Source organism: Sceloporus undulatus, chromosome 10 (assembly GCF_019175285.1).
Source record: "Sceloporus undulatus isolate JIND9_A2432 ecotype Alabama chromosome 10, SceUnd_v1.1, whole genome shotgun sequence".
NCBI lineage: Eukaryota > Metazoa > Chordata > Lepidosauria > Squamata > Phrynosomatidae > Sceloporus > Sceloporus undulatus.
Window position 1 is genome coordinate 3,031,560 of NC_056531.1, and position 25,319 is coordinate 3,056,878.

The window sequence follows — 25,319 nt, forward strand, 5'->3', positions numbered from 1 at the left end:
CAGCCTAACTACTGATTTTGCATTTTGTCTTTATTATTTGCAGTATCCAAAAGCTAATGTGTACTGGTAGACATAACTTGGTTGATAAACAATAGCATTTAGAAACAGAGATAATTTGACCATTGACATGCAACAGTACTTAATGGGTGACAGCAGTGCAAACACAATCAATGTCTAACACACAGAAAGGTCAGATTCGTAATGTGAATTTGAAATTTGGAAGTCAGATATTCACATTCAAAACCTGAGTAGTGATTTGTTTTTAAAAAGGCCAATGTTGGATATTTTCTATGACTGCATTAACCAGTAACCTTTCTACATTCTCCTAGATGGGGAAGGGCCAATACATCATGGGGTCTGCTCTTCCTGGTTCAACCGGATACAGGAGGATGAAATAGTGCCATGTTTTGTCAGAGGGTAAGATGTGGGAAACCAGAGGTTTAAAAAACAGTCTGGAAAAATTGGACTTCAGCTTTGTTTTGGTTCTGTTGAAGCCCAGAAGGCCAAGCCAGGTTGCAGTCTTATGTGCTCTTACAGGCTCCATCAAACACACTGTAATTTGTGAGATAAACTAGCCTGAAAACTTGAATTTTGCTAGAATAACCAGATTGTAAATCTTGTAGAACCTTGGTAATACAATAAGCAAAGAGAGCAGTGTTGGACATTTAAAAAATTCCAAAATCAATATTAGTGTAATGCCTTTATTAGACCAACCAAAAGCAAATATGTACAGGCTTTTGAACTCTTTAAATTAGGGTTGCATTGAGAGATCCTAAGGATGGAGAACTGATTTTGTTCTCATATTCTCAGAAATGGAAATGGAAGCAATTTTCTAGTCCTGAGGGTATGTTAATTCTAGGATTTGCACTCACTCTTCTGCAGTCAAAACTGAGGCAAATCTGGTTGTTTGGTCACACAGTGAAATTCCCTTTTCTTTATCCAGAGCTCCTGGATTCCACATGCCCCAAGATCCACAGGTTCCTTGCATCCTGATCGGTCCTGGGACAGGGATTGCTCCTTTCCGGAGCTTTTGGCAGCAGCGACTCTTTGATATCAAAAACAAAGGTAGGTCTAGTCCTGTGTCAGTATTTGAATGCAGTGCCCCTGGCCTCACTTGGTAGATCTCCAAAAGAAGGAATGTCCAACTGTTCTAACTTGCAGTTGCATACTGCCTTTTCTGTAGTGAGCTGAAGGCAACATACATGGCTCTCCTGCATTCCACTTTATTTTCACAGCAACAAGTCTGTGAGGTAGGTCAGGCTGAGAGAGAGAGTGTCTGCCCCAAGATCACTAGGTGAGTTTTCTTGGTTCAGTGGGAACTAAAACCTGGGGCGTAAATTCTACTGTTAGTGGAATATACCTGGAACTTAGATCAGTACAAGGTCCCATTGATTCAGAGGGTGTACTTGAGGTGAGACTAATAATTAGATTTATGCCTTTATTTCCCAGGTCTCAGTTCAACACTGTAACCACTACACTGGCTCTCTACCTGGTGATGTTTGCCCAAACAAGAAAGAAGCTGCCCCTCTGGCTTCAGTAGGAGTGGGCAAGGTTTGGGCTTTTTCAAGCCTGCCTCTCCTTTGAGGCTAGTGGTTTTTATCATCACACCCTTATGCGGGATGAGCATCCCTAGGCACCTGGTGAAGCCCACACCAATTCACTACTGATTTCTGGCACCATGTGGGTCTCCCACTTTTTCTCCATTACACTATCACTGTGGAAGGGAACTGAAGCAGTTCTTGTCCTGCATGAACTGAGTGTACCCTAGCGACATACCCAAGTGTTTCTACTGAGACTATACACTTCTGGGAAGGATTGGTAGTTCTGGTTCTCTAGAATGTAGTTGGAAAACAGCAGATGTATGTTACAGTGTGGATTATCTTCTGCTCATGCTGCTGGGAAGATGGACGCCATCTTACCACCCTTCCATTCTCATCTGCCTCTTCCTCCATGTTGTCCCTAGGTCTGAAACCTTGTCCCATGACACTGGTTTTTGGCTGCCGCCAGTCCAAGATTGACCACATTTACAAAGAGGAAACTTTGCTGGCCAAAAGCAAAGGTGTCTTCAAGGAACTGTTCACAGCTTACTCCCGGGAGCCAGAAAAACCAAAGGTAACCCAGAATTTGTATGTTACTGGTTACCAGTAACTAATTCTTGTAATGAATACCTTTTTTCTAATACCCATAGTTACCTATAGGCCACTTCCTGGGGATATGAAAGCCCAACACATAGTGAGATTCTAATCGTACCCTTTACCTTTTTGTAGAAATATGTGCAAGACATCCTGCAGGAGCAGCTGGCAGGATCAGTTTACAAGGCACTGAAGGAACAAGGAGGCCACATTTATGTCTGTGGTGATGTCACCATGGCTGGAGATGTTCTCAAGACCATCCAGAGCATTGCGAGGCAGCAAGGAAAGCTGACAACTGAGGAGGCCAGTACTTTCATCAGCAAGCTAAGGGTGAGTACACATTTCCCATAATTCCACAGGGCACTGCTCTATTCACTGGAGTCTACTGCAGCCTCCCCAACCTGATGCCCCTCCCCTGTGTTGGATTACAACATCTATAATTCACCAAAAGCCAATGAGCTGATGGGAATTGTGGTCCAACATGTGTGGAAGGTGCAATGGATCTTAATGGAGGCAGGGGTGAACAAGGGAAGAATGTGTATTTATTTCAAAGTTTTATACCACCCTGGTCATCTAGATGAGGGGTCTTCAAGATCTCTTGGGTTTCAGCTTCCCAGATCTCTGACCGTGGGTTCTAATGGCTAGTGCTTCTGGAATTTAAAGTCCAAAACATCTGGAAAAGAAAAAACAAAGAACCACTGAATTCTAGGTCCTTTTATGCTTTCTCCAAAGGGCCTGTATTCTGCAAGACAGTAACTGTGCATGGATTTTCTATCTCACGTGTCTCTTCCCCCACTCTGCAGGATGACAACCGATACCATGAGGATATATTTGGAGTCACTTTGCGCACATACGAAGTGACTAACCGCCTACGATCTGAGTCGATTGCACACATCGAGGAGAGCAAGAAAGACACGGATGAGTGAGTTAGTTTGCTGGCTTTTCCCCTTTCTTTTTAAACCTGGGCTTTTGTTTCCCTAAAATGTGTGGGCTGAAGAATAGAATCCCTTTTGTTGTTCAGAATTGGATCATGGCAAAACCTGACGCTATCCCTTGAGTCTCACATTGAGAGTGGGTGGGGATTACTATACAACTGGATCATTGGGGTTTCTTGCAGAACTTGGATAAGTTGCTTTTTTGAACTACAGCTCCCAGATTTATCCATCCACAGGGACCATGGGTCAAATAACATTTCAGAGCTCTGCTCTTTTGCATGATACTGAATATAGAAAGTTCCACTGTCAACCCCTTGCAGCTCTAAGGGACTGAGGAAGAAAAACCTAAATTCAAACTAGGGGTAGAAAACCTTTGGTCCTACTGATGGTTTGGCCTACAAGTCCCAAATGGTTACAAATGATGGGAACTAGTCCAAAATATCTGGAGAACTAAAAGTTCCCAATCCTTTCTTGAGACCCTGGTACTGGGGACAAGCTGCTGACAGTGGTTTGTGGTGAGGCAAAAGCAATGGAACAGAGCCAGAGGTCAGGATCAAAGAATAAATTAGAACCGAAGGACAAACCAGGAGACAGGTTCAAGAAAGCCAGACATCAACTTTCAAAGGACGTAGAATCCACTGGGGCTCAGACAGATCATATAGCTCCAGAATCGCTTGTTCTGGAGGGGGGGAGTCATGCCAAGGGGGCCTTGTTCAGAAGACTTCCAGCTATAGTTCAGTGGCTCTCCAGACGGCCCAACTCGCCAAGATGCTATTACACTATCTGGTAGCACACCATGCTTTTCAACATACATCACTTTAATTGCATATCCATTGCATTATATTCTGCCTTCCCTTCTTACAAAGAACACAAGATATCTTAGAACTTGCTTCTTCCACTACCCTTTGATCTACCAACAACCTTATGAGGTAGGTTAGGCCGATTGGTAATCATAGGTCTCCCTGATTCTAAGTCCAGCATTTAAGTCCAGTGATGCTTAAAACACTTTACAATGCAAGTGTAATATCTGCTCTAACCATTGGCTTTCTTGCAGGGTGTTTTGTTCCTAACCTTGAGTAACCGTTGCCCAAGATGGGATGCCAAGCCCTGGCCAGTCATAGCAGCTCCTGCTGCACTGTTCCAGCCCAATGGGGGGTCTGGATCCTGTACTGACACATCCACATCCGCTCCTTTTCTCCAGGGACTCCACGGCCCATGGCAAAAGCTCTTCTGTGTCTCGTCCTGTTATTGTGTCCTGATGGATGTGTGTTGGCCAGCGCGCAGATGGTGACAGAGGAGATGGCGACGAAGCTGATGTTGCTCCCCTCACACACCTCTCCTTGCATCCTGTGGCAGTTTCTTTTCTCTCCATGTGCCATTCTCTGGAGTTCCCTCGCTAAAGCGTGATGGCTTTTCTCAACCTGCAGTGGCTCTTATACACACACACACACACACACAACTCACAACTTTGTTCTTCCTCTTGTTAATGACAAGGACTTGGGGGGGTTGTTTTGCTTTTTGGAGGCTGCATGAAATCACTACCTAAGCAATCATCATCTGTATCTTTCAGTGTTCCATGGGGGGTGGGGGATCAAGGATAGCAGCAGAGAAATGTGGAGTTGCCATCTAGTTTGTCAAACTCTTTGCTTCAAGCAATGGGTCATATTCCCACCTCCGCCACTGTTCATTGTCTGCACTCTGGCAGGAGGAAGGTGGGGAGGGGGTGAATGGCTGCCCTGTGCAGTCTCTCTGTCCTCTACAAAGTGAGACTGGTCTCTCTTGGACAGGTCACAATGTCACCTTCATCAGCATGCTGTGTTCTGGTTGCACTGTCTTAATGTTACTGCCTTGCCCCTTTCTCCTTTTCCTGTCCCGGCTGAGTTCTCAACCCTGTGCAGTGTGCTTGTGTACAGTGGATTTAATGGTGGTGCTGGGGTCTTCAGATCGGGGTGGGCAACTCTGACCCACCCCAGATTTTTCAGACTACAACTTACATTGTCTTTCACCATTGCCTGTGCTAGCTAGGGCTGAATGAAGTTGTAAACCCCTCCTTCCAAAAAAGGAAAGTAAAAAGCAACTGGGAGGCTCCAGTTGCTCACCCTGCTTTACATTGTCATGTATATTGTTTCACTTGCTTCAAAGTGAGGTAAGCCAGCTCCGCTGCATCTGCTCCCTGCTCCTCCTGTTTATTCGGCCGAGTAGGACCCTAGACTTCATCCCCAAAATCCAGCCTTAATGGCACCACTCTTTGAAGGTTGCAAAGGTAAGCAGACTTTCGCAGACAGGCTACCAGAAAGCGACTGTGGACCATGCCCTGCCTTTCAGAGTCTTTGTACATAGGAGAGCCTTCTAGGGGTTTTGCTCGCTTAACGTCATGGGATGGATGTATTCTTTTTCCCTTAAAAATCATGGTGCCAAAGAACCATCTCTGCATAGGCCTGACCCAAGACATATTGCAGTCTGAAGTCAACGGGCCCCATTCCTGCCCAGTCAAAAAGCATAGAACTTAGATCAAGTTATTTTAGGATGTGTGGCAACAGTAAAAGCATGGTAGTTAATAAATAAAAACTGAGTGCCTTTGCATGACACCCATAATCAGCGGCATCAGGCAGCCCCCTCGCTCTTGGGAAAAGATTAAGCAATCCTTTCCACTGAAGAGCCATATAGACAAGGGGAAGGCCATTCTGACTCTCCAGTGGAGAACAATCATGGGAGAAACAGTTCAACAGCATTTAAAAGGATTCAGATCCTTCATCCCTGGTCTACAACATCCCTGTCTTGCCAGAGATACTACATATTATGCAGGGAGGAGGGCAGGGGCATTGCTAGGCCTGGTCTCATAGGGTTCAGGGCCTAAATCTGTTTCCCCAAACCCTGAGTGTCCGTTGGTGCCGACTGAAGTTTTGTGTAAGCTTGTCAAGGAGCCAGGGTTCAGGGGAATGTCTGCTGAGGAAGGGTAGCTTTATCCTACTTCCAACATTCTGTAGGGACAAGATGTGGAGGAGAAGAAACAGAGAGAAATGAATGGAAGACGAAAGAAAAGCCTTCTTTATTGCCCTCCTAAAAGCTTTAATAATTTAAAAAGAAGGCACCCCAAGCTTGTGAACACATCCCGGTCAGGGGGCAATATGGATTATCTTGGCTCTTCTGTGTCTTCTGTGATAGTAAGCATGGTCCTTCCTAGCAGAATCCTAGAGACCTCAAGGGCCATCAAGTCCAACCCCGCTGCCCTGCAGGAATAAGTTTGATAAACTTATTTTGAGGAGAGTATAGGTCCCAGAATCCCCCATCTAGCTTAACTGGTGCCCATTGTGGGTGGTACATTTTTGGAATTGTAGTCCAAAATGTAAGTTTCCCATGCTCCCTACCTTTCTCTGCTTGTGATAGTAGGTGTGTATTGGTGGAGTGGGGTATCCATCACACCCTGTTTGTTTGTTTGTTCGTTCATTCATTCATTCATTCTCTCTTTCTCAGATACTCACTAACTTGATTGATGTCCATGATCACATGATGTATGGAAAAATGAGCGCTATCTCAATGATTCATAAAAAATCCAGGACATTCTCAACTTCCCTAGATGATAGATCTTCCAGCTGTAATGACACAAAGTTAAACTCTGAACTACATTTTCAGGACACGGTTGCAAACTTTTAGTGGCAAATTCACTAATATGCCACAGTAAAACACCTTTGAGTCCTAATCTGACCTTGAGTGAGTATAAATGCTGCCCAGTCTTCTTTTTGAAGAATTTGTCAATCACGATAGCAGAAACACATGTACATTTCAGCTTAGATACCTGAGGTAGTTTATAAAAGGGAGAGCATTTTTTGAGTATAGTGAGTAAAGCTAGATGGGGCTATAAACTTATTTTATCTCTCTCAAGGCCCTTAAGAACTGAGAATTAAACATTGGCTGGACAGAGTTTGAAAAGGTGAGGGAACGTCCTCTTGGGGTTGTAAATGTTGTATAGATTCCTTGGTAGCCCCTTGGAGGACATGCCTTTTCAGTAGAATGTGTTGCTGTTGTGATAAACTCTGGCTGGGTTTAGTTATGGCACTTTGATTCAGGCAGTAATCCTATAGATGGTTAAATGGGAGAAAACCCCACTGTCCACAGTGGAACCTAATTCTGAGTAAATGTACAGAAGGTTGCACTGACAGTAAATGCAAGGCAAAGCTGATAGAGGGTGATTTAAAAAAGAAAACAAAATGATTCATTATCGCAATCTTTTAGCGTAACCTAGACCTGGTAAGATCAAAATATACCACATTCCAGTTCAATCCAAATTCTACACATTCCCAAAGTCCTGATTGTATCATGCTGGGGTTGTCAAAGAATACATGCAGCTTATTGCCTTGCAAAAAGTGAACTGCCACACTAGCTTGACATCATTTGCTGCATCAGGTTAGCCAGACATGCTCAAATACTTAGAATACTTTGCCCAAGCAGTTACGTGGGCGAGTACAACTGGATGTCTGGACTGCATGTCAGTTTATTGTGAGTTTAACACAAAGATGCATGTGTATGTTTGTTTCCCTTATCTATCTCCCCATGTGGATTGCTGGAGCTGAAAATGTAAGCAGCAGATGCACAAGAACAAAAAAACTTTTTTTTTTACAACAGACAAATTTAGTGAGGCTCAGCTGTAAACTTATCTAATAAATGGCTCAGTTGTTTGCCATGCTTGGAGACATATCGTGGCATGGCATGCTTTGAGAAACAGCTTGTGCGTCAGTGGAATGTTAGAAGATACAATTTTGTGTCCATTTAACTGCTGAATAAATGCCTTCATCTGGCTCTCTTTATTGCATTTCAATTGGTCCTCATAGATTTTGCCTGTTGCATTTTTTCCCCTTAAAATGTAATCGACCACTTTTGGGGCCAGTCCAGGGATGGGAAAACATGCAGCCCTCTGCATGACTGCAACTCCCAGCAGCCATAGCCAGCCCAGCCAATGGTGAGGGATGTTGGGGTTTGTAGTCCAACAACAGACTTACCACACAAAACTAAAAAAACAGAATTTTAACATGATAAAAGTGTCTGGCTGGTACTTATCACATGGCATCATGTCCATCCTGCTGCTCCCTTGCATTCACTAATGAAGTGTGCCATTTTTCATTATGCTCTCATTCTCATTGCTACTCCATTACTGCCTTTGTGCGATGGGTCCCTTTTGCAACAGTTCCATTTCTCAGGCAGACATATGGTGTGCATGGGCATGATTCTGCTCCTCTCCCCTCTTGCCTTTGCAGCCATTGCATCCATCAGTTTCTTCCCCAAGCCTGCTGGCAGTTGGGATGACTTGTCCGTGGCTTCCTCCAGAAGCGTGGGGCTGCTGTATGGCTGTTCATGCTTCAGGGGGAAGACACAGAAACCATTGCTGCCAACAACTTCCCAAAGTTGGGAAGCTCAGTGCTTTCAGAGAAGGGAGAAGCAGCACATTCACACAAGCAGGGTTTGGCAGTGCAAAAAAAGACCATGGGTCGCCAGACCACTATTGTGGGGGAAAGTGTGATAAATGATGCCAAACTGATCTGCTTCCATTCTTAAACTAGCACAATTGTAGCAGGACAACAGGCTGGTATGATAAAGTCCAATATCTGGAGGGCTGCATGACTCCCATCCTTGCCTAGTCCCTGTCTTCTTGTGTAACTCTTGGCTCTGGTTTCCCCCCATGCTTGCTTTGTATAAAAGAAAGTGCACTCTCATCTCATGGCAGAGGCTTTTCTCCTGGCACTGCAGAAAATGAACGAAAGAGGCATCTTTGTTCAATGAGCTGATGCTTATGTTTTGTCAGTGGATGCTGCTGTAATGCTTAACTGTGCAGATGGTGCTATAGCAGTACCTAGTGGCAGAATACAAGCATTGCAGTTGAGTGATTGTAACTATTTTAAAAAATGAAAAGCTATGCCATTTCTAGTGCAGAAAAGCATTCATAATTAAATAGAAACTTGCTCCTTTTACCTTTATCAGATAATGGCAACCATGTGTTTTGGTTGTACAAACTTGTCTCTGCTCCCTCACATGCGCTTTGGCCGGTTAACTTCAAGTGCTCTGATGATGATGTGAGATGAACAGCTGTATATATGTTTCTGCCTACGCAGGGCTGCGACTTAATATGGGTGAGCAACATTTGGAAATCTAGAGGTCTCCCAAGCATCCAAGCTGTGGATCCTTCCTTGCTAACATGACCATTTTTCATTCCTTTCCCTTTCAGCTCAGCGCCCTTGTGTCACTGTGCCTTCTTTGTTATTTATTTGTTAATGGGTATTTTTGTTTGTTTGTTTGTTTGTTTTTGAGTCACTGCCATACATCAAAAGCTGATGAACAAATCACAGTTGCATTTCCTTGCGTGGATGGGCAGTGCAATTCAGTTTGTAATGTTTTGATACACTGCACAAATGTCTGTTTCTTGGGTGTGAGGGAGGGTGGGAGCTGTATTTGATCATATCAGTGCTTTAAGCGGTCGGAAATCTTTTATGTTCCTTTACCTCCAAGCTCTTGATGCTGCCAAGTCGACACCATTTGTACAACATGCTCAGCACCTCTCTCATGGACTGACTCCTGCTCTTGTTTGCGAGGTATCTACACTGTTCTAAAGCATGCACCTCCTTTCTGTATAGTTCGGATCTTCTGATTTTATGGAATAAAAATACTTATGCCTGTTTGCATTGCAATCAATTAAAAAAGTGAATTGAATCCATTGCACTGTCCTGCCTGGTCTTTTAGCATCTCTGGGTGTCTGGGGTGAATTGTTAAGGAAACATTCCACTTTGGAAAGTGAACTCACCATGTTATTGAGGGCAGCCAGGGCTTCAAGCGTTGGCATCAGACAGCAGATGCAAGATGGCAGCAGTGGCCGCCTTTTGGCATTTACTGCTGGACTCCAGCACCGTTCCCTTCTCCCATACAGCAGAAGGATAGTGGAAGACAACTTGCTACCAACAGGGTTGAAGTAAGATTGAACGGCCAATTCATCAGGTTTCTGTACATGGCATTATGGGGAGAGGGTGGCATCTTGCCCTCTCTCGGGCAGCAAGAGGTCTTAGGCCAGCCCTATTCCAATGCTTAGGTCGAAGGAAAAGGAGGACCAAGGCCCAATGCTGTCTGGTCAAATAGTAAAGCAAACCTCGACTGGTTACCTCTGCAGAGATTGAGACCATGCCTGAACATCAGCTACTCAGGGTTAGAATAAAAATTGTCTCTGGCAGCATTGGCCCTTAGTCCTTCCTTTCTTCCGCATGGAACAAGCCACTATTATTCTCTCCTGTGGCTGCCATTTTAAAATAAAATACGCAGGTGCCACATGGTTGTTTAAACGTGTAAGTGTCCAGCTGGTACATTAAGCAGAGGTGGATGGCTCACCAGAACACTGACACAGAACTCAGCATGCCAGTGGAACCCATGCTTTATTCTAACTTCCGACAGAGTGGATACATACACTTAGGAGGAGCTGACAGGGAAAGGGATCTTGAAGTCATGGTGGACAACTCAGTGGAAACATCAGAGGTGCTGAAAATGGCCTTCTAACCCACCTTTGTACTCGAACCTGGGATCACTAAACAAAACGGGACAAAGCAGGGCAAACATGCGCCACACAGCACATGTCTGCACTACACATAGTGCTGCTATTTCACTTTAACTTCTCTAGCTGCCTCCTGTTGCATTCTGGGATTTGAAGTTTAAATAGGGGCATTTAGAATTCTCATCCAGAGAGCTCTTAGGCCTCACTGAACTACAAACCCCAGAATGCAATGGGAAGCAGCTGGCGCACTCAAAAGTGCAACAGCAAGTACATTTCTATACCACTTATCAGTGCACTTAAACACTCCCAGTGGTCCACAATGGGTGCCCTTTCAGAGACTTTGGACTTCATCTCCCAGAAGTGTCAGCCACGTTGGCCAATAGCCTGGGATGCTGGGAGCTGAAGTCCAAAGTTCCCTGAAAGAGCACAGTCTGGGGACACTGCGAGCCGGGGCTCAAAAGAATGCCAGGCTGAATCGACCCTGACTTCCCATCAACCTCAGAAGGCACAGCATTGGAGGGGGAGGGGGTCTTGGAGGACACTTCCCATCATCCTCACAAGGCACAGCATTTGGGGGCGGATAAGATCTTAGCCGCCTAAGAGCAGCCGGCTAAAGAGCCACGCTGTCTGGCTCTCGGGCGCCCTCCGGTGGCTAGCCTTGGGAAGTGTGCTTGAATGCAGCCACCGGAGGGCGCCCGAGAGCCAGGAAGGAGTCCCTTGGAGCCTAGTCCCGACTCCTTTGCGATGCAGGCGAGTGAGTAAGTGGCTGCAGTACAGGCATTTCACTGCTGCGCCGCCAGGGCTCCCCAGCGCCGAGGCCTGGAAGTTGCGGCTCTTGGCCTGAAGGGGGCGGCAAAGGGCGCCAAGGCGAGGCCCGCGCGTTTTGGGGAAGGGAGGCACTTGCGCGACGCTCCCTGAGGCGCCCCGCCCTCTCCTCCTCCTGGCTCTCCTTGGAGATGGTCCCTTGGTGGTGGCCTCCTCCTCGCTCCCAGGGAAACAGCCAAGATGGCGGCGGCGGCGGCGGCGGCGTCTCCGTCGTCTCCTCAGCGGAGGGACGAGCCGAGCGTCTCGGCGTTGGAGCCCGGCCGGGAGGAAGAGGAGGCCGCGGGGACGGCGAGCCCAGGCCCGCTGAGCCTGACGGAGCTGCCGGGGGAGCTGCTGGAGTCCATTCTCTGCTGCGGCGCCCTCAGCGCCCTCGACCTCAGCCACTTGGCCGCCACTTGCCGCCGCCTGAGGGAGGCCTCGCAGCCCCGCGGGAAGGTCTGGCGGGAGCAGTTCCGACTCAGGTGGGGCCCTGCGCCGGGAGAGAGGGCCTCGGAGCATGGGCAGAGGGCAGGGCAGAGAGGACTCGGGGGGAGGACTCCTGCAGGCACAAGCCCCACGGAACAAATGCGGTCAGTGTATCCGCACTGGAGAGATAACCCGCTTTGGCACCGCTTTAATTCTTGGTGGCTCATGGCTGTTTAATTCTGGGAGTTGGAGTTTGTTGTGGAGCTCCGCTCGGGGCCCCACAACAAACTCCAACTCCCAGAATTCCACAGCCATGAGCCACCAAGAGTTAAAGCGGGGAGGTACTAAAACAAATGGCAGTGCTTGCCCATAGGGAAACCATACTTGCCCATAGAGAATCATGGGCGAATGCTTGCCCATAGGGAAGCATTGGGGAAGAGTTGCCTATAGGAAATCATTGGGGAAGACTTGCCCATAGGGAAACATTGTGGAAGACTTGCCCATAGGGAAGCATTGGGGAAGACTTGCCCATAGGGAAGCATTGGGGAAGACTTGCCCATAGGGAAGCATTGGGGAAGACTTGCCCATAGGGAAGCATTGGGGAAGACTTGCCCATAGGGAAGCATTGGGGAAGACTTGCCCATAGGGAAGCATTGGGGAAGACTTGCCCATAGGGAAGCATTGGGGAAGACTTGCCCACAGGGAAGCATTGGGGAAGACCTGCCCACAGGGAAGCATTGGGTCAAGACTTGCCCATAGGGAAGCATTGGGAAGACTTGCCCATAGGGAAGCATTGGGAAGACTTGCCCATAGGGAGCATTGGGAAGACTTGCCACATCAGGGAAGCATTGGCGGAAGACTTGCCCATAGGGACAGCATTGGGGTTGGCCCTGAGCATTGGGGAAGACTTGCCATAGGGAAGCATTGGGGCCAAGACTTGGCCCATAGGGAAGCATTGGGCAAGACTTGCCCTTCAGGGACAGCATTGGGCAAGACTGCCCTAGGGAAGCATTGGGCCAACGGGGGTACTTGCCCATAGGGAAAGCATTGGCAAGACCTGCCCATAGGGAAGCATTGGGGAAGACTTGCCCATAGGGAAGCTTGGCAAGACTTGCCCATAGGGAAGCATTGGGCAAGACTTGCCCATAGGGAAACATTGTGGAAGACTTGCCCATAGGGAGCATTGGGGAAACTTGCCCTCGAAGGAAGCATTGGGGAGAACTGCCCATAGGGAAGCATTGGGGAAAGACTGCCCATAGGGAAGCATTGGGGAAGACTTGCCCATAGGGAATCATTGGGGAAGACTTGCCCATAGGGAAAACATTGTGGGAAGACTTGCCCATAGGTGAAGCATTGTGGGAAGACGTGCCCATAGGGAATCATTGGGGAAGACTGGCCCATAGGGAAACATTGTGGAAGACTTGCCCAAGGGAAGCATTGGGGAAGACTTGCCCATAGGGAAGCTTGGGGAAGACTTGCCCATGGGAATCATTGGGAAGACTTGCCCATAGGGAAGCATTGGGGAAGACTTGCCCATAGGGAAGCTTTGGGCAGACTTGCCCATAGGGAAGCATTGGGCAAGACTTCCCATAGGGACGCATGGGCAGATTGCCCATGGGAAGCATTGGGCAAGACTTGCCCATAGGGAAGCATTGGCAAGACCTCCCATAGGGAAGCATTGGGCAAGACCTGCCATAGGGAAGCATTGGGGAAGACCTGCCCATAGGAAGCATTGGGGAAGACCTGCCCATAGGAAACATTGGGGAAGACCTGCCCATAGGGAAACAGTGGGGAAGACCTGCCCATGGGAACATTGGGGAAGACTTGCCATAGGGAAGCATTGTGGGAAGACCTGCCCCTAGGGAAGCATTGGGAAGACCTGCCCATAGGGAAGCATTGGGGAAGACCTGCCCATAGGAAGCATTGGGGAAGACCTGCCCACAGGGAAGCATTGGGGAAGGGACCTGCCCACAGGGAAACATTGGGGAAGACCTGCCCACAGCTTTCTCCCCGGAAACATTTGGGAAACCTGCCCACAGGAAGCATTGGGAAGACTTCCCACAGGGAAGCATTGGGGAAGAATTTGCCCACAGGGAAGCATTGGGGAAGATTGCCCACAAGCATTGGGGAAGACTTGCCCACAGGGAAGCATTGGGGAAGACTTGCCCACAGGGGAGCATTGGGGAAGACTTGCCCATAGGGGAGCATTGAGGAACAGTTGCCCATAGGGAAACATTGGGGAATGCTGCCAGGGCAGTTCAAGCCGTCTCAGAGTGTGTGGTTTCTGCCGTGGGTTTTGGACTGCGTAGAATCATAGCATAGAATCCCCTCAGTTCCTTTAATGTGGGTTCTTGTGAGAGTCCAGGCTTGATTTGCTCTAGGCCACATACATTTGTCTTTTGATGTTTGGTGGTATCCATACAACTCCTGTCCAGCACCACTTTTCAAATGCATTGACTTTCCTGGTACTTTGCTTCGGTGTCCAGCTTTTACATCCTGTTGGTGTGATGATCCTGTCTTTCTTTCTCAGGGGTGTATCTTTTACAGTCAAATCTTGCCTAATTCCTTCATAGCTGCCATTCCAAGTTACTTGATTTCTTGGCTGCAGGCTTCATTTTTGACTGGCGTCTGAGCCGAGGGAAAGGAAATCGATCAGCTATTTCACTGTCTTCACACATATACCAGGCAAAATGCACACTGTACAAAAAAAAATCCAAGAGCCAGCACAGCATAGTGGTTTGAGCGTTGGACTATGACTGGAGACCAGGGTTTGAACCCTGGCTCAGGCATGGAGCTCCACTGGGTGACATTGGACAGGTCACACTTCCTCAGGGGAAGGCAGTGGCAAAAAAACCTCTCTGAACAAATCTTGCCAAGAAAGCCCCGTGTTAGGGTCACCATAAGTTGGGAACCGACTGATGCAGTGACTAGAGATGGCATCTCTCCTCTAAATGCCTGCTTGGAGTTGGTAATGGGCTGGATGAGGAAAAACAAACTCAGCCTGAATCCAGAGAAAACGGAAGTACTGGTGATAGGTTCCCCAGGCCCGGGTAGTGAAATTTGTCCACCTGTCCTGAATGGGGTCACGCTCCCCCTGAAGGACTCAGTTTGCAGCTTGGGAGTGCTTCTGGACTCGTGGCTCCAACTGACATCTCAGGTGGATGTGACGGTCAGAAGTGCTTGTTATCAGCTTCGGCTGATACGCCAGCTGCGACCCTGCCTGGACCAGGGGGACCTTGAAACTAGTACACGCTCTGGTAACCTCTCGATTGGATTTCTGCAATGCGCTCTACATAGGGCAACCCTTGTACCAAACCCGGAAGCTTCAATTAGTGCAGAACATGGCTGCGAGATTGGTCGCTGGATGTTCCAGGGCAGACCATATAACACCTATCCTAAAAGATCTCCATTGGCTGCCTATTCGCTTCCGGGCCCAATACAAGGTGTTGGTAATTACCTATAAAGCCCTAAATGGTTTGGGCTCAGGGTACTTGGAGGACTGCCTCCCCCCATATAATCCGCCCCGCACACTCAGGTCAGCCGGGAAGAATCTGCTGAAGGTCCCAACTGTGCAATATGCGGCGACCTCACAAAGGGCTTTTTCCATCTCGGCCCCAAACATGTGGAACAACCTTCCCGACGAGCTCCGTTCCACCACCTCCCTGGACCTTTTCAGAAGGAACCTTAAGACCTTTTTCTTTCACCAAACTTTCCCCCCATGAGATGTGATATTATGCTCTCTCCCCCTATTGTGTAACGATTTTCGCAATGTTTTTGGATCAGTTCAACCAAGCTGGCTGTGTAGTAGTTTTTAATATGATATTTTTACATTGTTTTTATTGATATGTATGTATTTTTATGTTGAATTTTAATCTGAAAGCCACTTTGATCATCGCGGAAAAGCGGGATAAAAATAAAATCTATTATTATTATTATTATTATTATTATTATTATTATTATTATTATCAACTTGAAGGCACACAACTACAAGCAAAAAACCCAAACCAGGCAACGTATTTACATAGACATATGCATAACCCAGGCAAAACACACAGCACACCAAAACAAAGAAAACAGCCAATGCCCACCACATGCCCCAAACAGAAATAATATATCACCGGCATTTGAAAACATTTGAAAAGGTGCAGTTACAGATAGCCATTTAAAAAACCACAGTACAGTTTGTTTTTTTTTAAAGTACAGCACCTGCTTCAAAGCCCTTTCTTGCTAAACCTTCGGTTCTCAAAAGAATTCTTCCTTATCCTTTTTGAGTTGAGATGACCAGAGCTTCCATGGTATTCCAAATGCAACTTTACTTATTCATTTGTTTATTCATTCATTCATCCATCCACCATAGATTTACCTACTGTCTTAATGTCAGTCACTTTCCTAACAGTTCCTTGTGTTGCATTCCCTATTTCCGTAGCTGACACTTCCATATTGTTATCCTCTGCGGTTTCAAAAAGCTCTCTCTTGGTCTGTCACTGTCAGTTCAGATCCCATCAATTCTTATGTAAGATCAGGACTGTTTGTTCCAATATGCTGTATCACTTTGCACTTCCTTGCACTGAAGCTAATCTTGGGCCATTTTGCTCTCTGTTTACCTAACTGATGATGATCATAAAGGCAGACATTTATCGTCTGTCTTAGTTCATTACACCCCTTAGTACCATTGCTAAGAATGAAAGCCACTTTCTGTACCTGCTTGCTTTCATTCTCTCCTCATGCGGAGCGGATGGGTTTAGCAGTCTAATTGCCAGCATGGGCCAAACGAAGCTTCCTTTGGAACATGGCTCTGGTGTGTTACATTATTACTGCCACTATTTATTTTAGGGCAGTGAGTAAAAAAAATAACTCCTCCAAATGAAATTGCAGAGAGAATTTTAAGGCACTCGGATGTAATTGCTCAGGTTGGAGTCTGGCCCAGAGGAACGGGGTCAATATCTTGACTTCTGCCAAAACGTCCAGCAATCAAAGAAACGGATGCTTTTGGAATACAGGCCTCTATTATCACCAACCTACAATGGCTCTCACAGTTGGATCTGAATCTTTTAAAGGTCCAACTTGGCTGCCGACATGATCAAGACAAACTATGAATCGCAGACCCAGCCTGGAAAGCAACCCAGAGTTATAGCTTGGTGATCTGTCCATTGTTCAAGCAGTCTCTTTCGCAGGTGTGGTGCGAATAGTCTCTTCCTTTGAACTGTTCCATTGGCGTTTTACAAGCCAGCTGGCAGTCGCAAAAAGCGATAAAACTTTTCTTCCTCTGCCAAGACATGGACAAAGCCAGGCTGCACATGAACTTCCCTGTGCTCAAAAATAGGCCAGGAACAGACATTTACATATATCTCTCCAGCTCATTTGTAGTCACAGTTGTATGTGTTAGTATGAATGCCTAGAAGTTATGCTTTGCTCTCCTACAGTGATTTTCTTTTTGGTCCAAGTCACATTTACCAATTGTCATCCTGGATTAAAACCTTCATGCTGTTCTAGGTTGGGGGTGAGGGTGATTTGTTATTAATATTTTTATTCTGTCCTCTTTGCCAGAAGACCACCAAGGTTGTGCATAGCCAATCTAAAATAAAAGAATAAAGACAGAAACATTAAAAGTCATTAAAATATACAAGGTGGCATCTTTATAATCACAATGAAAGAGTCGGTGCATCCACTCTACAACTGTGCAACTGAGATCTCTGAAACTTGGCATACATGTTCAGGGGGATCTGAGGGTGTGTATTCCAGAGTTACTTTGCTTTAAAATGGACTGAGTGATTCAAGTGAATTTAAAAAACTGTCACTAGAAGTATCCCACTGATTCACTATATAAAATTGAGCCACTGGACCACTGAGTGGGAGATACACTAGACTTGCTTAGAAATAGAATGGCTTCTGAGAAGAGATCTGCACAAAAGCAGAAAGCCTTGAGGTTTGGTCCAAATGCTTTTAGCTGTTTTGGAGTGGGGTTGTGGAGGACCAGGCTGTAAAACCTTCATTTCTTGTCTTTCCTCTGTTCACACAACACAGATCATATTGCTGTGTAATTTAGCTTACATATTGCTGTGTAATTTAGCTTACCTTTTCTGGACTTAGATACATGTATATATCTATGTACATGCAACACGTGCACTTATGTACACACGTGTGGGTCTTCAATTAGTCAGCATATGGTGACCCCATGAATTTCATAGGGTTTTCTTAGGCAAGGAATACTCCAAGATGGTTTTTCCAGTTCTTTCCTCTGACATACAACCTATAGTACCTGGTATTTGTTGGTGAGCTCTCTCTCTCTCGCTCTACACACACAGAGAAAGTTATGGTTGTGTGCCTTTAAGTTGTTTAAAACTTACGGCAATCCTAAAGTGAACCTATCACAGAGTTTTCTTGGCAAGTTTTATTTAGTGAGGTTTTTCTTCCTCGGAGAGGGAGAATGATAATTCCTGCTGCCTGGTGTGCGCTCTTGTCCTCTCTTCCTTGGTCAGATGGCAGCTTTAAATATTGAATTTAAGTTGCATTAGGAGAAGGTTGGTATGGGGGAGGGAGAGATAATGGTGTGACTGTAACATCTGGGACCCTGGAGGGGAGCATGGCCAGACGGATGTTGCAGCCTGTGATGTCAGATGGGGGAGGAATATGGCCACACGGGTGTAGCAAGCGCCCCATTTTCACCCTTACAGGCTACGACGGGCGTCTTCTCAGCAGACATGATGGTGGAGGGCATACAGTAGTAGCGGGTCCATGGCACAGCGGCAGGCGGCCGTATAAACACCTGCCCATCACTGCACAGCCCAGGGACTGACCCAGGTCAGGATCCGGGGCAGCATAGCATGGGCTTGGCCCATGTTGCCCTGCTGCCTGTCTGCTTCGGGCCTATGACTGTCAGATCTCCCTTGACTTGTAGTTTCTACCTTAGTACTTGCTTTCCTTTCACATTCTAAAAGTACATTCAGCTGGTCATTGTCCAGAAACTGACAAAGAAAGGAAAGATACACATGGCCCAATTCAACATATTTTTGACATCCTCAAGGAAGGCATGTGCAGGTTAGCTATGGTGCACTCCAGTAGTGTTTTGTCTTGCAGTCATGTTATGTTGCAGTTTCTTTCCAGAAAACCTTCCTGAATAGATGGGCAGGTGCGCTGTTAAGCCATAGTGTCACAGAAGCTTCCAAGGCACCAGGGACACAGCAGGTAGCAGTCCAGAATTACTGTCCATTTTTGGATTGGGCTCCATCCCTCTTCCTTTCCCCAAGAAATCAAACACAGGTTTGTGGTTGATGCCACAGAGAGCAGCTGTGGGCACATCTGTCCTGTGCTCAGGACACATGGGGAATAGGGAGCAAGCAGCAAGCTCCTCCATTTTTTGGCAAGAATGAATGCTAGATTCTTGCCTCATTTGTTTCTGTTCTTCCCTCTGAGCTTGTAGCAGGGTTAAGGGTGCTGTGTTGGCAAGAAGGCCCAGGGCATATGTCATCTGAGACCAATTCCCTCCATCCGTCCTTTGGCCTTGCCAACCCACAGCACCAGCCAACTACGAATATTATCTGATAGTGTGCAGGCAGTGTGCAACCTCTGTAGTCAGTCCCATAGCCCAGGGGTTTTTTTGGGGGGGAGGGATAGAATTCTTGCTTGTTTCAAATGTACAGTATGCAGTTTTTGATGCAACGAGTTCTCAGAACTAAGGACAACATTAAAAACAATATTCCTCCCTACGATGGTTTTCTGCCAAGGTGCAGTAGCCTCTGCCACTGAGACCTGAGGGCACTGCATCAGGGGAAAGCTAAAAGCTCAGTGATATAGCACCTGCTTTGTATGCAGAAGGTCCCAGGCTCAGTCTCTGATATTGCCAGGTAAGACTGGGAAACATCCTTGGAGAGTCATTGCATTTCAGCATAGATCAAACTTCCTCAGTGACCTTAGATATTTAGGGCCAGGATTTCTATAATCCCTGGTGATGCTAGCTGAGGCTATTGGGAGTTGTAGTCCAAAGCTGGAGGATACTCCACTGACGATGTTGACAGTAACTTGTAGAAGTCCAAAGTTCAGGTATCACGTTTAATAGGAACTAAAATCTTTCAATAAATAAATATTGCAACAGAAACTGTGTTTTTTAAGCTAATTTTTATTAACAGGCTGCCTTTAGCATGAGTCATTGGGGTTGTAAATCTATACTTGTTGGCCTAGGAGTAATTCCTGTTGTTCTCAGTGAGGCTTCTGAGGATGTCATTTTAAGATTATTTTTATTTCTTTTGTTTTGAACCTGCCTTTCCACTTTAAAAAAAGCGCTGAAGGCATCTAACTTACATCACTGAAAAGAAATTAAACAATCAAATCATTAAAATTCTAATTTAAAAAACCATCAAAATAGTTTAAATACCATATTGAAGAGAGATGTCTTCACAGCCTTACTAAAAGTAGTAAGAGGAGAAACTGATTACGAGTGGGTAGGGAGTGCATTCTGGGAACAACACAGGAGAAAACTCCACCGATGATGGTATTTTCAAAGGGAATGTCCAGAAAATCTTAACATAGGACAGGTATATAATGAGACTAGGGGTCCTATAAATACCTATGCCCATCTCCTTGTTTAGGGCTACCAGCAGTGCAATTGTTAGTCTTTAATGTCACAAGCATCTTCCATCATCTGATTCTGCTTCATTGTTGCTAAACACTTGAACCTTTGTCCAGACTTCTAAGGATGCTCTAACTGTCAGTAGACATTGGTTTCCCTGTTTTGTGGGGGGTTGAACAGTGCTTCTTTTACCCCCGGTCGGTATGTACATCAGCTGCAGAACTGAGTGTGAGTTCAAGTGCTATTTTTTAACCCATCCTTTTTAGGGAGTTAAGGCATCACTGCATTTTGAATTAACAGCTTTTCCGGCAGTGAGGGAAAAGGAAGCTGTGGGTCAAACCTGGCTTTGCCAAGGCAATGTCTTCAAGCTGTTTTATCCAATTAGAAGTGGTTCTATTGTTGCTTTGGTTGCTCAAAATAATAGTTTTCCTGAGCTAAGTGGAAGAGGAATGCTTCCCTACTAGGTCATTGGTTCAAGATCAGCAGCCAGCTTTGAAAACTTTCCTCATCTTCTGTGATTGTTTTGTTTTGCTATTGTTGTATCTCTTCATCAAATCTAAAGTTAATTAGGAAAAAGAAGAATGAGGTTCTTAGGGTGTCCAACCAGTAGCAAACAACCAGTTTTTGCCAGCCTGGGAGCTAGTGTCCTGATCACATTTTGAACTATTGCATGAAGACTTGAAAAGTAAACTACTCTTTTGTTTGTCTCTTCCTCTATACAGGTGGCCATCATTAATGAAATACTATAACCAAGCTGATAATGTAAATTGGCTGGAAGAATACAAAGAGCGACACAAAGCTGGTTTGGAAGCTCAAAGAATTGTAGCATCCTTCTCCAAAAGGTTCTTCTCAGAGCACGTAAGATGTCTAACTGTGCTGTAATCTCTGGATATAGCAGACCTCTCCTACTTTTGTCTTCCTCTGCCTGTTGGGTGGGCAATGCAGGGCCCTTCAGATGGTGTTGGACTGCATCTTCCAGCATCCCTAGCCATCATAGGCAATGGTAAGGAATGTTGTCAAATGCAACCCATCAGTGTCTGGAGAGCTTCACTTTCCTCATCCCTTGCTTGAGAGTCCTAGCCCTGTCTCTTGCTTCGAATAAGAAAATAGAAAAATTTATCCAAGGTTCTGACCAATGTTGAGTGCTATTCATCAAGGTATATCTCAAACAGGTTTAACATAATACTTATATAATTGTATAAAACAGATTATTGTCCATTTGGCAGCTTAATTAGCTCCATATATCTTTATACACTTCCTTCCTATACTTATTCAATTAATACATTATATACATCTAAAGCATACCATCTTAGTGTGGCAGATACATGCTGGAGAACTTCCTCTTACACAAGAGTGTCTTTCCATACAAGCTTTTGTGTTTATAATGGAAATCATTCTTGATGTTAAGTGAAACTTTTGTTCTTCAAGGTAACCTGGGATGAAGATCATCTGTGCAGGGGCTTGCTGTTTATCTTTTGGATGAATTTTGATATACAGTGCTACCTCGGGTTACGAAATTAATTCGTTCCGCCGCTCCGTTCGTAACCCGAGTAATTTCGCAACCCGAAAAGGCTTTCCGTTAGCGCTGGAAAGCCGCTAGCCGCGCTTTGCGTTTGAATTTCGCGCCGAAATAAATTTCGTAACCCGAAAAAAACATCGTATCCCGGAACAGTTTTTTCCAATCTAACTTTTTCGTATCCCGGAAATTTCGTAACGCGATCAATTCGTATCCCGGGGTACCACTGTACATGTACTGAACTGTTGTTACCGCCCTTTGATAGCACAAGAATACTAGGTGCAAGTCACATGGAAGAGAGCTTTCACAAACAGCTTGGGCAATATAAAAATTGCCTTCCCAGGTTCCCCGGTAGTTCTCTGGAAGTTCCTTCATGCTTGTATTTGGTTTTCTTTGACCCTGTGTGACATTGTCAGATAAATAGACCTGATTGGCTACATTGCATCATTGTTTCCTAGAATTCAAAGACATAGCCATGTTATTCTGGATCAGTATGCAAAGGCATTTTGCATCACAGTTTCCTGTGTGACTCTTTTGTTACCTTGTTACGAGCAGCTCCTTAGCCGCGAAGATAATGTTGCATTCTCTTGCTAGGTGCCCTGTGATGGCTTCAGTGATATTGAAACACTTGGATGCCCAAGCCACTTCTTTGAAGATGAGCTGATGTCTATCCTTAACATGGAAGGAAGGTAAGGCTGAATCTAAATGGCTAGGATCGGATGGGGAGAACATTCATTTTGTTAATTTTTTAGTGAGTGTGAAAGATGCTACTTGTGTTTGCTGTGCTCAAACAGCAGAACTAAATTGTATTTCTGCTAGGGCTGCAACATTTAATTCATGACCAAGGTCACCCATTGAGTATCATGGCTAGACATATGAAGGCCTAGGGAACCTGACAAATCTAGAAGGAAAAAAGCCCTGCTCCCCCCCCCCCCCCTGAAAAAAACAACATAAATGAATTGTGGAAAATTATGAATAAAATGTTTAGAACAAGGTGTTCATATATTTACCTACCATCCCCAATTATCAATAAAACTATCTAGCAGACTTTTAAGTAAGACTCATACAGCAATGCTACTCAGTGGTAGGCAAATAGACAGTTTTTATACTAAGTAGCAACTCTTCTTTACTACATGTTGAGATCATCCTTTCATAGTACAGCGTGCCCGCGTCATACGCGGGCGCGCTTTACGCAGCTTGAGCATACGCACTCAAGCCGCAGGGCGAGTGCGGAGGCGGAAGGGGCGGTGCATCCCATTCAATTGAATGGGCACGCGCGCCCATTGCGCCCCGCGCGCCACCGCACACAAGCCCCATTGTTTCCAATGGGGCTTGAGCATAGGCGGAATTCGCCTTATGCGGAGGGATCCGGAACGGATCCCCGCATAAGGCGAGGACCCACTGTAGAATCATAGAATTGGAAGAGACTGCAAGGGCCATCTAGTCCAACCCCCTGCCATGCAGGAAATCCAAATCAAATCATCCCCGACAGAAGGCCGTCTAGTCTGACTGTGTAGGTGGGAAAATTTTGACAAAATGGTGATGGGAAACAGACACCCAACCAAGATGGAAGCATTTGAACTACATAATAGATCTGTGTACACTTCACGGGCTTTGTGTCCTGTAAATAAAATTATGGTTTAAGGCAGTGATGGCAAACCTTTTAGAGACCGAGTGCCCAAACTGCAACCCAAAACCCACTTATTTATCACAAAGTGCTGCGTTCCTCTGGCTTTCCTAGTGACAAACTCTAGTGAACTCTGTGTTGGGACGATGGTGCGTGTGCCCATAGAGAGGGCTCTGAGTGCCACCTCTGGCACATGTGCCATAGGTTCGCCACCACTGGTTTAAGGGCACAACTTTCTTTCTAATTAATGGAAGTAGTCTGAACTATTTTAATAAGAATCTGCTTTGTCCTTTGGATGTCTCATTGTCCTTCCTGGGCTATGCTTCACTACTCTTTCATAAACTTAAGACCTTTTCTTTGTGTTCTTGGTCTACTGCTTTTCATTCTTTGGGAAATCTTCCAAGCAGTCATTCACCATAATGGTGCTTCACCTTTGTTCTGTAGGAAAGGCTTGACATGGAAGTACTATGCAAAGAAAATTCTTTACTTCCTGCGGCAGCAAAACATTTTAAAGAAACTGAAGGCTTATCTTCAACGCCCACCAGATGAACAGTCCTGTTTAGAAGGTTAGTTCAAGGCCTGTAGGAGGTAACAAGTAATAATGTGTTTGTAGTGTAAAATCAGTGAGCCTTGTAAAGACGTGTGTACCTGAATCAAAACTTCATGAATAGAAGTGATGAGCAAATGTGTTTCAACTGGTGACAGATTAATAACTTGAGCTTTTGCGTACGTTCTCTTATAAAATGCTTTCTTTCCTCCATTCTCAAACATTGTTTCTGAAATATGTGCATTGTGTGTTTATCTGGGTGTTAAAGATCCATTTGCTTTTCTTTCTTTGCTAGCACTGCACATTTTAGGATGTAATCTTGAGGCTGGCCAAAAGCCAGTTGAGGGGCCATTGGATGTGGCTTAAGTTCTGCTGCTTCTTTGTGGTCCCTGTGCTTCACACAACTGGGTCTTCCTCCTATGCAGATCTGACTCACGGAATGTTCCAGAACTGAATAGATTTGGGCAGTAACCCTTTGGGGACCAGCATAAATAGCAGCAAGCGCTACTACCCTCAGTTCCTTTTCACCTATCATATGATTTACGATGATATGATAACAATTAGATTTAGGGCAGACTGTTCTCTAAGGAGATATGATGGGAAAAGATTAAATTGTACAACAGTAATCTGTATTGTGTACATGTATAGCAAAGTGATAATACAAATATATAATTGATGTCAAGAGAATAATTTTATTAATGGCTTTGATGCTTTATAAAAGACAAACTCATGTTCTGGCTTTCTTCTGACTTTTCTAGGGGCTGTCTTGGTTGACCAGTATTGTAACCCATTGTTGGACATCTGCTTGGAAACTGTCCAAGCACAGGTTGATGATATTGCTGCTAAAGTTCGTAAATACTTGAAATCCAAAAATGCCAGACATCCAAGTGTGACCTCCAAAGCAGGTATGGTAATAATGGTAATAATCTGCTTTCATATCAGCCTTTTCCTTTGGTGATGTTCCTATTCTGTGAAACAAGCACCATGAGCATTCCATAGCATGTGTTGGTTTTGTGGTGATGAAATTTTAGGCCTTGATGAAATGGAGAAACAGGTGGATCTCTGCCCAGTATTGGCTGAGCAGCTTTAATTCTAGAGAGGAAGGAGGAAAACAGAAAAGAGAGGGTATAAAAAAACAAGGGCAGGAAAAGAGGTAAGTTGGTCTGAAAATGGATATGGACCAAGTGAGAGTGGCGAAGGAGGGAGTTGTCATGAGAAGTAAGGGAGGAAGGGTTAAGACA

At 45.5% G+C, this 25,319-nt stretch overlaps 2 protein-coding genes across 8 annotated transcripts in view; both read left to right on the top strand.

Annotated features, from left to right (window-relative positions):
• Positions 1-9,761, top strand: part of NOS1 (nitric oxide synthase 1) — a 135,568-nt gene extending 125,807 nt beyond the window's left edge. For 3 of the 4 annotated variants that reach the window (XM_042441768.1, XM_042441770.1, XM_042441769.1), the window contains 6 exons: positions 330-417; positions 944-1,065; positions 1,964-2,112; positions 2,268-2,462; positions 2,936-3,054; positions 4,269-9,761. In XM_042441768.1, coding sequence (XP_042297702.1) covers positions 330-417; positions 944-1,065; positions 1,964-2,112; positions 2,268-2,462; positions 2,936-3,054; positions 4,269-4,326 — 731 coding nt within the window. In that variant the 3' untranslated portion in view covers positions 4,327-9,761. Of the gene's footprint in view, positions 1-329; positions 418-943; positions 1,066-1,963; positions 2,113-2,267; positions 2,463-2,935; positions 3,055-4,121 lie in introns of all 4 variants that reach the window. The other variant, XM_042441771.1, reaches the window with a different exon arrangement.
• Positions 9,762-11,535: 1,774 nt separating this feature from the next.
• The window catches only part of FBXO21 (F-box protein 21), a 44,009-nt gene continuing 30,225 nt past the window's right edge, over positions 11,536-25,319 (top strand). For 3 of the 4 annotated variants that reach the window (XR_006100911.1, XR_006100912.1, XM_042442150.1), the window contains exons 1-5: positions 11,537-11,878; positions 21,111-21,246; positions 22,499-22,593; positions 23,976-24,097; positions 24,837-24,983. Coding sequence is in view for 1 of the 4 variants with exons in the window: in XM_042442150.1 (XP_042298084.1) it covers positions 11,598-11,878; positions 21,111-21,246; positions 22,499-22,593; positions 23,976-24,097; positions 24,837-24,983 (781 nt within the window). In the remaining 3 variants the exon portion in view is untranslated. Of the gene's footprint in view, positions 11,879-21,110; positions 21,247-22,498; positions 22,594-23,975; positions 24,098-24,836; positions 24,984-25,319 lie in introns of all 4 variants that reach the window. The other variant, XR_006100910.1, reaches the window with a different exon arrangement.